The sequence below is a fragment of the Fringilla coelebs genome, assembly GCF_963513975.1.
Source record: "Fringilla coelebs genome assembly, chromosome: 9".
Lineage (NCBI taxonomy): Eukaryota > Metazoa > Chordata > Aves > Passeriformes > Fringillidae > Fringilla > Fringilla coelebs.
The window spans coordinates 17,000,532-17,013,652 of record NC_140067.1 but is presented as its reverse complement, the minus strand read 5'-3'; the positions used below and the strand labels follow the sequence as shown (position 1 = coordinate 17,013,652).

Sequence of the window (13,121 nt, the reverse complement as noted above, 5' to 3'; positions counted from 1 at the left end):
CCTTCCTTATTTTGGAGGAACTACTCCTTTTTGGGGTTTTGCGGGGTTTTTTTGGGTGTTGGGGTTTTTTTAAGGACTGTAAGGAGCCTGCAGCTGGTTTTAATAGTCTACCCAGTAAATGATGGGAGCCTGTTCGCAATCATCAACACGCGTTATTTATTAACTGACTTCTCCATAATCGTCCCCAGACAGCACCCGAGCACTTTCTGGCAGACACGAGGGGAGCTCGGGGACGGCTGTCGGCTCCACAGGCTCCGGTCGGACCCGGAGGGGAAAGAGGGACTGGGACAGCCCCAAGGGCTCGGGGCGGGCGGGGCTCGCCTCGCCGCCTCAGCCCCGCCTCGCTCCCTCGCGGCTGCCGCGTTCGCACCTTCGTTCCGCGGCGTGAGCGGTGCTGAGGCGGCAGCCGCCCGCCCTGCCCACTGACAGCCGCCGTCTCTCGGCGGCCGCCGGTGCCCGAGGCAGCTCTTCCCCGCCGAGCCGAGCGGAGCCGGCGGCGCGGCTGCGGCGGCAGGCGGGGGAGCTCTCCTCACCGCTCCGCCTCCGACCGCCGCCCGCTGCGGGGATGTGTGATTGCCATGGCGAGGCGGCTCTTCCCGGGGGCCTGGCTGAGGAAGCCCCACTCCGCGCAGGTAGGCCGGCGAGGGGCCGGGGCCGGCGCCCGTCCCTCCCCGCAAAGTTCCCTCCGGAGCGGGCGCCCCCCGCAGGGCTCTCGCCGCTTCCCCCGGCCCGGCCCGGCGCGGCCGCCGTTCCCCTCCCGCCGGCGCCTGGCGGCGGCCGGGGCTCGGCTGCGCCGCGCTGCCGCTCGGCCGGCGGGAGGCGGCGGCGCCGGACACGGCCGGCCGTGTCGGGGCACGGGAGCAGGTGGCGGCGGCCTCGGAGCCGCGGTGCCTCTCGCCGCCCGGCCGCCGGTCGGATCGGGCCTCTCCCGCCGCCTCCGGGCGCAGGGCGCTCCGCGGAGCGGCCGGCGCAGGACCTGTTACGCGGCAGGCGGCCCGCGGCTCCCCGGGCTCACGGCGCGGCCGGCGGGGCAGCGACACCTGCGGCACCGCCGCGGCCCGGGAGCCCCGTGCTGTGCTCCGCGCCCCCGCTTTACACCTATCGCCCGTGCTGCGGGATCCATCCTGTCAGCGCATGGACCGCAGCTTGCAGGAGCAACTCATGCCCTTTTTTGCGTGTGTTCTAAAAAAATTAATGTCGGGCACTTTTCTACTGCTGCTCCATGCATTTCCTTTTATGTTCATAGACGCACTTTTGTATTTCTATATGCAGGTACATGTTTGCATTACTTCAGTTAGCAGAGTAAGGATGTTTTGGTTGGAAGTGTTGTGGCTGTTGTGTTGTAGGAAGTTCTGCATTGAAATGTTAGTCAGTCATGACGTTGTGGTAGCTTGATGGTTTATCCACTGGGTTTCCCCTTATCAGCTGGGTTGTATTTTAACTAGATTGTAACTGAGTATTTTTTTGAGTTTGAGGAGATAAATAATGTTTACTTTTCTTATATATACTGCTTATGTGTTTGTCATCTGTTGATATGCTTAGTGATCATTGGATTAAAAAAATTTAAACTTCACATTGGTGCATTTTAAAATGTTGAATGTTTGAATTTCTCCTCATTTGGAAAAGTTCCAGATGAGGAGAAATCTTGTTCTCTTTCTGGAAGTACCTGGAGTGGGGTGTAATGTTTAATGAGAAGAATACCAATCTAATTTTACTCTCTTCAATATTTGTTTCATGGTATGTATCTGCAACTCTGGGTCCATATCACTTGGGTTTTAAACCAGAAAAGATTACTCTAGATCTATTTACTGAAGTAGACACTTGTACAATATTTGAATTCTCATGGCATAAAGCCTTCAATACAAACAAAAATTAATTCATAATCTATATGCTACCTTTCAAATTAGGAGTCTCCAAATTATTTGCCTCCTTTGCCTTGATAGTCTCTTTCTTATCATATGGCAATGTCTGATAATATTCTTCTCTACTCTTCTCAAAATTCAATTTAAGGCCTTCCAAGCAAAATACATTCTTTTAAAATCTGCTAAGAAACAAGAAGACTACAAAATTATTTATTAGAAAAGCCAAAGAAGTTAAATGTTTGTTTCTATTGCAGATTTAAAAAAAAATCTGATTGTGGTTTCTTGTACTGAGAGCTGATTTTGCATATTCTATGGACTTGTTTAAGGAGAGCTAATAATGGCTTTGTGACCCTAAACATATTTTTCTGTGTTAGTGAATGTATGTTGATATTTGACGCATCCATAGAACAGCAGCAACTATCAATATATTGGCTTTTCTTGTCACCGCATGTTACTGTTGGTACATGACAAATGTAGTGGTGATTTACACTAATTGCTGAGTGCTTTACTGAGATTTGTCTCCAAAGAAGCCAAAGCTCTCTAAGTAAGTGGTAGACTTCACTCACTGAGGGCTATGAGCAAGGTGGAAAGACTTGTACAATGTTTCTATGCAGCATTTCAAGTAGCACACCAGGGGAGATGTTTGTATAGTGGAAGGTTATCACTGAGTGAATTCCAGCCTTTGCTGGCTGGTGTTCCAGACTTCTTGAACATTATGTTGTGAAATGAATTGCCAGAACATCAGGTTCTGTCAGACAGAACTTAATCCTTGTTCCAGCTTTTCTGCCCTAATGGGAGGAGGATGTTATGAGCTGGGTTGCAACAGATATTCTTTGGCAAATGTTCTCTTGCTCTACACACGCTTTAGCTTTTGTGCAGAATGCAAGACCCATAGGTAATCAGTTGATGATCTTTGAGCCTAAAAAAGACGTCCTGCCTTGTGTCAGCTTGTGTAAAAGGAGCAGGACACACACTCTTAGCTATCTTAGCTCAGCCCAAAACTTAGCGTTAAGTTCTCCCTGAGTAAATGTTAAAGTCCTGTCACTACAAAGAATAGTAACTCTGAAGTACAAAGCTTTGCCATTGCTTAGACTGCAAATCATGTAATAATAGAAAACAAAACAAAAATACCCTAAAACCTGAAAAACTTTTAAATGCCACTAAAGACCACAAAAATATTTTAATTGTATTTATAGGATTTTACAGTTAGGTGATTAACACTGGGATTTTGTTTGACAAGGAGAGTTATTGTCCCAGATTTAAGGGACATTGCCCTGAAGTTCTTTTCTGATAGCTGTAGTTACCAATTGTATTGTGAGGCTGAGGACTAAGGAAGGATTCCTTATGACAAAAATCATGTAAAGAGCACTTGCATGTATGAAAGTTTGACTCTATAGATTCTGGATCAAGTTTACAGACTCTTTAAAGGTGCTTCATGGACTTCAGTAATGTACTGAAGACTGTACATTACAGTATGACTGTACTTACAGAATGTAAGAGACTGTCTTTGAAGGGCCAAAGAATAAGCAAGTTTAAAGCCCCACATGGCAGAAATTTCCTAAATAATCTCTTTGCTCTAAGATTTTAATACTTTCTGCTCTGCTTAACCTTTAAAGGAGATATGTCCCATTTTCCATCTTTTATTATTTTATTTCAAAAGACACCTCAGCTCTGTTTCCTCACTTTGATTACCCAGGATACAAAATAACTCAAGACATTGGCATAATCATAAGCATGCACTGTCTGCTTTTAAAGATGTGAACATGTACTGTTCATGGCATCCAAAACAGTGTGGGCTAATGCTCTCAGACATCATGTCAGCCTACCTGAAATGCCTCCTGTGAGAGACAAATCAACCTGAACAGAGAACAAAACAGAATTTCTAATATGATTGGCCTACTTTTTTTCATCTGTCCTTTTCTATTGCAAGCATGTAAGACAAATGGAGCGAACAACTCTGATTTGGAGATTACTACACTATGGTTATGTGTAATGCTTTCCAGAATTAAGCTCTCTGTACTATTAAACAAAGAAACACTTTCATACTCTTTAACCATAAAAGTGTTTTAAATAAAAAGTACACTCACCAAAAATCCGTCAAGTTATGTTGCATGTTGATTCACTACTCTCCATATGCTTTGGAGGGCATCCAGGCTTGAGTTTTGCCAGAAGTGGTTTTCCAGTTCTATTTCAGGGGATGAATGTCTAGTTATTATTCAATGCATATGACTTAGCAGAATATACAAGTGATGGAAGAAGTTGAATCTGTAACATCAAGCATTGCAAGTGGTTCCCTCATTCTTGCATTCCCTGGCTCATGTTTAAGTCTTGATGGAAGAGTAGAGTTGAAAAAAGGAACTGTTTCCTTGTTCTGAATACTTTCTTCCTTTTTTTGATAATTTTGGAACTCTCAGTCCTTCTGTTGCCCTGAAAATGTTCTTATGACAAGTATCCTGGCAGTTTGTCACAGTTTCAAATGGAGTCCATCTATATATGTTGTTCCCTAAATGCTGTCTGGGACTTCTTGCTCAGAAACGTTCCAGTGCTCCGCACAGCAGTGTAAGTCCTTGTGTTCAGGGTGCCTCCCCCGTGTGGCCAGAGCAGCTCAGTAAAGCCCCATCCCCTCTTTAGGACAGCGTGTGCCTGTGCCAGGGGAAGTGAGCTACATGTGTTGATGCTCACAGACCTGTTCTGGGGAGAACATGAAAATTTGGTAGGGCAATATATGAGAAGAAATCAAATCATGTTTGTGCCTTTTGCTGAACTTGATGAGGAAGTCCTTATAAGAGAAGTAATTCCCTTTGAACCAGAGAGTGGAGCCTTGGTTGTCTGTAAGCAGAGGGATGCTGTTGTCCGTGCTCTGAAATGGCAGGGCAGCTTCTGCAAGTCAAAAGCTGCATGACTCCATTGGCACAGTGCTGAGCTCAAAATATATCTAGCTTCTCTGGGACTTCCTGCCAAATACATGATGTTGTCAGATGGCATTTGGGGAGGATTTTCAGTCTCAAGTACATTCTCTTTCAGCCTAAGGAGGAGGACAATATATACAGTATCCATACTGGGAGAATGGTCAGTATTCTGCAGTGATCCTGAGGCCTGCAGGCGGCTGCTGGTCTCTGAGGTTGTACTAAATTGATACAATAATACAAAATTTAATTAAACAGCACTTTGTTTAAAATGTATTATAAAGGTTCATGGAAGGATTCAGCAAGAAACACTGAGGAATGAAGAGGGTTTGTTGTCCCAGAAGCTTTGGTTCCCAAGCAGTTTTTACACATGAAACAGCTTTCCCTAAAATTGTCTGCTTTATTTCTGTTGATCTTCCCCAGATTTTAGCAATAGTTTTCTATGCTTCCTGTTCTGCTACATAACAGTGTTATTAGAAATAGCTTTAAAAAAATGCAAAATTATAAAACCTGTCTCTAAAAAAGAAAATCATGGAATAAAAAGGTAATTGTAGCTCTCTCCCTTTTTAGCCAGGTAGTTTTAAGATTGTCAAGTGAGTGTGTGTGAAGGCGTGAAGGAATAGGGATGCACAGCTGAGGCCCGTGGCAGGACCACAGCTTTATGGATTGGAATCCCCTTTCAATTTTTTGAAATGGACTTTTTCTGGATTTGTTGTTTCCAAGAGAAAGGCTATAATGCATGCTGGTTGTATAAATTACTGCAGTCTTTCTGGTTAAAAAAAATTGCTTAATTGCATGTGCTGCAGTTCTGTGTATGTATGTGAGGGCAAAACTGATCATGGTTACTACCTTTCTTGGAACCTTTTCCAAACACATGGAATGATTTCTCCATGATGTACAGTCAAGTTAGGACCTGTCCATTTGCAAAAGAGATGAGATCACAGGGAGATGTGTTATGGAGGCCTCCAAAATCATGTCAGATGGGTTCAGAGTGGATAGAGATTGTTCACTCTTCCAATACATGAACTAGGGCAGTCTCAAACAAAGCTAGTATGAATCAGACTTCAGCAAAATAAAGTCCAGTCCCTGACTGTGGTAGTAGATAGTTGTCCTCTGAATTAATTGTTAAGTTTGTTGTGGATGGTTATGTGGATTTTTAAGAGAATCTGGGTAAATTAGTGAAAGATTTGAGATTTACTAAATATAGAGTATCACATCTGGCTTAGCAAGTTCTTGTAGAGGAAACTGGGAGCACACTTGGTATATATATGTTATCAGTCTTCAATAGCATCTTTTTATAGCTATTGCTGAAGATCAGGATACTAATAGAAATGGATCTTATACTGACCAAATATAGCTGCTCTCATGCACTTCCTTATATCCTGCTGCTAAAGCTGATCCTGATCTTCAAATTAGTTTCTGATCCTGATGTGAATATGAAAATCATCCTGTTAGCACACCAGACTCTGAGGAGGAGGAAAAAAAAAGAAGGAAAAGATCAAAACATTCCTCCTACTTTGTAAGACACTTAGCTCTCCCTCAGTTCTTAATTTATAAATAGTTTTTTCTTCTGCCCCTGTGAAAACTCTGTTTGTGAGGCCACAGAAATAACAGGAAAGTTGTGCATACAGTTGTGGGAAGGTGAAGGTGAGGCTACTATAGAAGAATTTTATTTGCATAATTAATGGCGTCATTTCAAGGAAGGAGTGGGAGACTTCAGCATATGGAACCTGACCCTGATATTCATTCTGCTCATTGTATCTCTATCTTACATATTTACACATTAACACAGATTATTTTTTTACCAAATTCCCAGTCTGTTGGATTTGATTTACCATGAGTGGAACATAGGTAACTGGTCTTAGAGAAAAATGCACTTAATTGAGCTCTGGGAGTTTATGATTTTGATCAAATTGGTTCCTGCAGTCTGGCTTGCCCTGTGAGAGTCTGATACCTTTTCTTCTATTTATTTATATCTCAATTTTCCTTCCACTTACATACATCAAACTGACCTCCCCTGTCAGTTTTGCTCACTGAAGGAAGCAAATGTTCCATATAATGCAGTCTGCTTATTTTATCACTGTGGAAGTCAAATTCCTTAAAGATGAAATAGTAAATGATTTTTAGTAAACAAAATAGTAAATTTCCTGCTGCTCAGTGAATTACAAACAATATCTTCCCTTTGTGTGCTCTAGGTGCGTCTGTCATACGTGCGGATCAAGTACCTCTTCATCTCCTGGTTGGTGGTGTTTGTTGGCAGCTGGATTATGTATGTTCAGTACTCCACCTACACAGAACTCTGCAGAGGCCATGACTGTAGGAAAATAATAGTAAGTGTATTTGGTATAGCTTTCTGAAGTGTTTGCCTATTTCAGTCTGTGCCATGTGTGATTTAATCAAATTCTTATATTCCATCATGCTGACGTAAGAGTACAACTTCAGTTACAAATAAAAACAGTTCTGTCTCTTAACAATATTTCAGTGTAGGGTTATTACAATTTTTTCTTAGGCTTTTCTTTTGAGACTCAGGTGTTGGAAGAGATACAGTTGTTGCCTCCTTTCCTAGGCAATTTGTTAAATATTTTTCTCCCTGTCTGTTTCAGTGTGATAAATACAAGACTGGTGTTATTGATGGATCAGCATGTAGCAGTCTTTGTGCTAAAGAAACATTGTATTTTGGAAAATGTTTGTCAACAAAGCCCAATAACCAGGTAAGGCTTTACTCATCCAACCTAGTTTTATTATTTCCCACTGAACTGTCATTGTCTAGAACGTCAGGTAGACCTTAGTGTCAGCAAGTTGAATCTGTTTAATACAGATTATTTCAAATTCTATTTGCTGTGACAGGCAGAGCGTGTGTGCGAGTGTGTGTGTATATATAGATACTTTTGTATAGGTGTGTGTGTATATATATATATAAAAAAATATATATATACACACACACACCCCCCCCCATACAAAGAAGATACACTGTAATACAAATTAATACATATAATATGACCTATATACAATAATAGAAATTAGTCCTGTATGTAGAGGGGCATATGGTTATTTTATACTACATGAACATATACAATATCCTTCCACAGTTTGCCAGACTGTGCACACTTTGTACATCATACTGCTTTCTCTGGTATCCTGCACCACCAGTAGAAGCAGCAGCCTCGTAACAAGCTATGCAAAGGTGGCAGTGATGCCAGTCTGTTGTTTGGGAAGCTGTCTGTGTTCTGACAGTGCAGTGGCTCCTGCAGCAGTGGGCTGTCTTTGGAGCTGCCGCTGTTCAATTTGCCATATTCATTGTCTGCACACAGGATTCAGTTTCTGATTTGTGTTGACTCTTAAAGCAATGGTTGGAGGACAAGTCGTCTTCAGATCGACTTCTGCAGTTTTATACCTTTCCCCCTCTTTTTCTGCACAGATCTATTTAGGAATCTGGGGAAATCTGCAAAGTGTTATAAAATGCCAGATGGAGGAAGCTGCTCAACTTGATTTTGGTACTGACCCAGAACCAAGGAAGGAAATAGTCCTATTTGATAAACCAACAAGAGGAACCACTGTTGAGAAATTCAAAGAAATGGTATATGGTCTTTTTAAAGTAAGTATATTCTTATTTATTCTATTTTGACAATGGCTTGTTTTCTTGAAGCTGGAGAAAATATCCCGTTGTATGAGCCTTTTTCAAGGGTACGTTAGAAAAAGTAATCAGCACAAAAATAGTTTTTCCCAGAGGTGCTTATCATGAAGTTTGAAGTGACTATCAGGGCTTTTTCCTTACTCTTTAAATAATGGAAGCTGGCATTCATCTCGTATGTCTATAGATTTTGCTAGTATTGGTATAGAAAACATGATGTAAGGCTGATGTCAGTTGTTATGCATTACAACAACTTTGTCTCTAACAATAGTGAGTAGCAGGTGTGCATAGTTTTAAGGAAGATTTGGAAAAAGTTGATCTGCCTAGCTGAAAATGAAACAGTTCTGATTCCTGCAATGGCTTTTTTCACTGTAGTCCTACAATGGAGGTGGTTAGATCAATCAAGAAAACTAAGCATTTCAGTGTAATTATGGGATTTGTACTCAGTTTTGTCTTGGTACCCTTAATAATTGGACAAAATGTAATTCATAACATTCTTCTACCTTTGTAAGGTCTAATCAGCTGAAAACTAAACTTTTGAATTCTTCATACTTTTTCTTAGAGAACAATGAACAAGCTACTTGATACAATTTTTCTAAAGACTGATCTGATCAAGAACAATGACTGAATTTTAATGTTTGCATTTTGAAGTGCAAAGAAAGGTAGTTCTTTCAGAAGATTGAATGCTCAGTGCCTATGAAAACAGAACAAAAAGGAAGCTCTGCAGGCAGCTGATGGCAGGTCCTGTTACATCCATAACCAATGAAAACCACAACATATTCAGTTATTCCTATTATTCACAGAAGGAGAGTAACAGAGGCAGAGTGACAGATGGATTGGGAGTAGTTAATGAAGTCATACTTAATCTTTTTTATTTGTTGCTTTCAGGCAAAACTGGGTGAACAAGGGAATCTTTCAGAACTGGTTAATCTCATCCTGTCTTTCGCTGATGGAAACAAAGATGGAAGAGTCTCTTTGCCAGAGGCAAAATCTGCATGGGCACTCCTGCAGCTAGAAGAATTTCTGTTAATGGTGATCTTGCAGGATAAAGAACATACTCCCAAGCTGATGGGTTTTTGTGGGGATCTCTATGTGACCGAAAGAGTTGAATATACCTCTCTCTATGGAATCAGCCTTCCATGGATTATAGAACTTCTCATTCCCTCTGGCTTCAGAAGAAGCATGGACCAGTGGTTCACTCCATCATGGCCAAGAAAGGCAAAAATAGCTATAGGGCTTTTAGAATTTGTGGAAGATATTTTCCACGGACCTTACGGAAACTTTCTTATGTGTGATACAAGTGCCAAAAACTTGGGATATAATGATAAATATGATTTGAAAATGATGGACATGAGGAAAATAGTGCCAGAAATTAATTTGAAGGAAATAATTAAAGATCGTCAGTGCGACTCAGATTTGGACTGCATTTATGGTACAGACTGTAGAACATTATGTGACCAAAGCAAAATGAGATGTACCACTGAAGTAATTCAGCCAAACTTAGCAAAAGCCTGTCAGCTCCTTAAAGACTATCTGCTTCGTGGTGCTCCTTCTGATATCCATGAAGAACTAGAGAAACAACTGTACTTGTGCATTGCCCTTAAAGTCACAGCAAATCAGATGGAAATGGAGCATTCTTTAATACTCAATAACTTAAAAACTTTACTGTGGAAGAAAATTTCTCATACAAATGATTCGTAGCTTCTCCACCAGCAGAAGAGAATATTGATGCCTGCCACTAGAGGTGGCCTAAGACATTTGATAAAAACAATCTGCACCTTTTTAAAAAGATATTTCTTTACTCAGATTTTATCAACAGTTCTTTCAGTCCTGCCCTTCAGTAACTCAGGACAGGGCCTGTCAAAGAATGAACATGCCACTGAATGACCCAGCAGAGACCAGAAGGCCTTCTGGTGTTCAGTGCTGTGTTACGGAAACAAGAACTCTGCATGCTTGACTGTTCTGTGCACTTTGTCAGATCTTGAACAAGATGAAAGTGTTCACTGTGCCACCACATCAGCTGAGGGAAACATCTACCATTTCTGAGAAAAACATTGCTCACTTGTCAATACCTGCAGAGGATTTTTTCCTAAGTAGTTTTATGAAGAATCACCACTACTGCAAGTAATGTGTCCAAGTCCAAGCTGCTGTTATGAATAAACTGAACTGTGAGATTGAAGTTTACTAATACCTTGGCAGGGCAGAATTTGCACACTAAATAATTTTTAACTGTGGAAAATTAGAATTTTATTCTAGAATGGATAGGTTGTAATATGAGACAAATCAGATTCTGTTTACACATTGTTACCTCATGCTTACGTCTTGAATGTTTAAGTAGTTCAACATTTTTAATTAAGTCATTGTATGGTAAGCCCTGTGGGAGCCAACAATTTTAGAGTATTATTTCTTAAAGTCAATCTTAAAAACAATCTATATGGTTTAGCAGCAATACCAGCATCTGTTTCAAAACTTCGGTGGAAACCTTTAACCCAAATTAAGCTGTGGCAAACAATGGAAAGCAAGGACTTTGTGGACTAAGCTATAGTATGAAAACTGAATTTTTAAAAACACTGAATAGCAGACGTGTCCAACCAGGTAAAAAAGAAAGTTTGCATAGTGGAGGAATCTGCTGTATGACATGAGAAACAACTAATAGTTGTGGATAGTCTTGTCTCTTAACTGTCCCTCCACATTTAGCTACAGACCTGTACTTCAATCTTCTTAACTACTGCAGGAAATATGTAAGCAAGAGCTAGACCTGAATTTTAGGACAGAAGCTGGATTGTTCAGGATTGTGCAATACTGCTCAAATGGGAGCCTATGAGGTATTTTCCAGCTCATTCCTAGCTGTTACTAAGTGAGCTGCAGTGTGATACTATTCTTTTTTTTCTAGTAGCATCTATGAGTCACTGTTAAGACTCAAATAATGAGCAAATAAACATCACCTGATCCTGGCACTCCACAAAGCATGACCACTCTACCACCTTTAATCTTTGCCCTTGTATTTTTCAGATTTATATCTGTGTCCATAATTATGCAGAATTGGATGCCCATAATACACCTGAATACATGCTCAATACTTACCTGTTGAATGTTTAATTTCTAAATGCTTTAGGTATAAAGTTGTTCAATCTTTATGATGTTAATGGCAGACATCTTCTGAATCCTGGCCCCTTAATTCATTTTCAGCAGAGGTAAGAACAAGCTTCAAGTATTTGAAAGGTTAACTGCTCTAGGTATCCTATCTTAAATGCATACCTGGAATGATGACACTGAAGTACAGGACCACAATAAGGTTAATTTCTCCATGCCAGATGTAATAATATGCAGCTTGGGTTAAGATTGTTCTGTGAACATCAGCCTTTTAGTTTAAGAAATACTATGATCATGCTAATTATTGTCTTGAACTTGCTAATGTGTTCCAACTATGAACTAGAAAGTATTTGTAACCAGCAATGCACTAAAAGTGTAAAGTGGTCATGTTCTTGTGAAAAAATCTGACAGTGACTGCTATTTGGGCAGAGATTACTTAAAATACCCAATGTCACTGGGTATCTTAACTGGAGAATATGTTTAATAGTGCAGTTTGTTGTACACAATCTTCATTTTTATTACTGTTGCATAAAGTTGAAGCTTTCATTGGGAAAAAAAAATACACTTGTTTACAATAAATCACAGGCCTCTATTTTTTCAATAGCAGTATTTACACCAACTACCAGTATCTTAGAGCAAGACATTCCTCCACGTAGCCTGCTTTACTGGTGTTTAAACTGTGCAAACAGTTTCTCTGAGTCTAGTGGAAACCTACTGGCACACAGAAGTGCCTGTGAAACACAGAAGGCAAAGGACCAGGGCACGACAAGGCTGGGGAGGAACACTTCTCTTCCAGGTGGCTCAGCCTGCAGGCTGCAGAGGGAAACACAGATTGGGCTCTGGGAAGGTGCCACCCTTTAGGATAAGGACATGAAAACTGGTGACTGGTGAGGTGGATGGACATAGAGAGGGGAGGCAGGGGAGGTGAGGAGGGCATCAGGGAGGGCAGGGAGCATGAGGGTATGAAAGCCATGGGGTGCTCCTCAGAGGAACCATCTCCAGTTGCTCCTGCACTAGGAATAAACTGCTTTGTGTAACCAGATGTTCTGGGCTCTGCTAAGGGAACCCTAGAGGTGAACTGGAAGGGAATATGGTCTGGTGAGTGTGTGGGGAGTCAAGGGGAAAGGCTCTGGTGTCTGAGTCTCATGAATGTTTCCTTAACAAGGTCTCTGAACCTATGCCTGTATATGCAACTTAAAGTGAATTCTCTTACAAACTAAATAACATGAAGCTTTCAGTTCAAGACAGTACCTGTTTCAGCAGCAGCCAAAGCTTGGGGGTGATAAGTGCCTGAAAGCCTAAGGTTACCTTTGGGCACAGGCTTTAGAACCTACTGTGACCGCTCTTGGTTTTTTCCAAAGCTACATCCTGACTCCCGCAAACATGATGTAGGCTGAAAGAATTCTGAAATAGAGGTACAGCCTTTAAAAACAAAATTTCTATCTTTCTCTAGTTAGAAGTAGCAAACTCTTATACTTAGTCCTTGATACTAACCATGCTAAAAGTTAATCGAATTTACTTCCTCCTTCTTAGAGAAGTAATTCTGATGCAGCAGCCTTGGTCTTTGAAGTCTGTCACCTCTCTTCTCTGTGAAAACTCAATTCACACAGGACTTTAAAAGGGGAGAAA

General features: G+C 41.3%; 1 protein-coding gene across 1 annotated transcript; it reads left to right on the top strand.

The window, feature by feature from the left end:
- The first annotated feature begins 394 nt into the window (after nucleotides 1–394).
- On the top strand, nucleotides 395–13,084 carry DIPK1A (divergent protein kinase domain 1A). The gene is made up of 5 exons (XM_084211742.1): nucleotides 395–632; nucleotides 6,964–7,098; nucleotides 7,372–7,479; nucleotides 8,187–8,363; nucleotides 9,288–13,084. Exons 1-5 carry the CDS (start codon nucleotides 579–581, stop codon nucleotides 10,098–10,100), a joined length of 1,287 nt encoding a protein of 428 aa, XP_084067868.1. The 5' UTR covers nucleotides 395–578; the 3' UTR covers nucleotides 10,101–13,084.
- Nucleotides 13,085–13,121: the final 37 nt, after the last annotated feature.

Excerpts from the sequence above, each read along its gene's own strand:
- DIPK1A (XM_084211742.1), top strand. The coding sequence starts at position 579 with ATGGCGAGGCGGCTCTTCCCGGGGGCCTGGCTGAGGAAGCCCCACTCC. Across the intron at positions 633-6,963 it reads GGAAGCCCCACTCCGCGCAG|GTGCGTCTGTCATACGTGCG; the intron begins GTAGGCCGGCGA and ends TGTGTGCTCTAG. Across the intron at positions 7,099-7,371 it reads ATGACTGTAGGAAAATAATA|TGTGATAAATACAAGACTGG; the intron begins GTAAGTGTATTT and ends TGTCTGTTTCAG.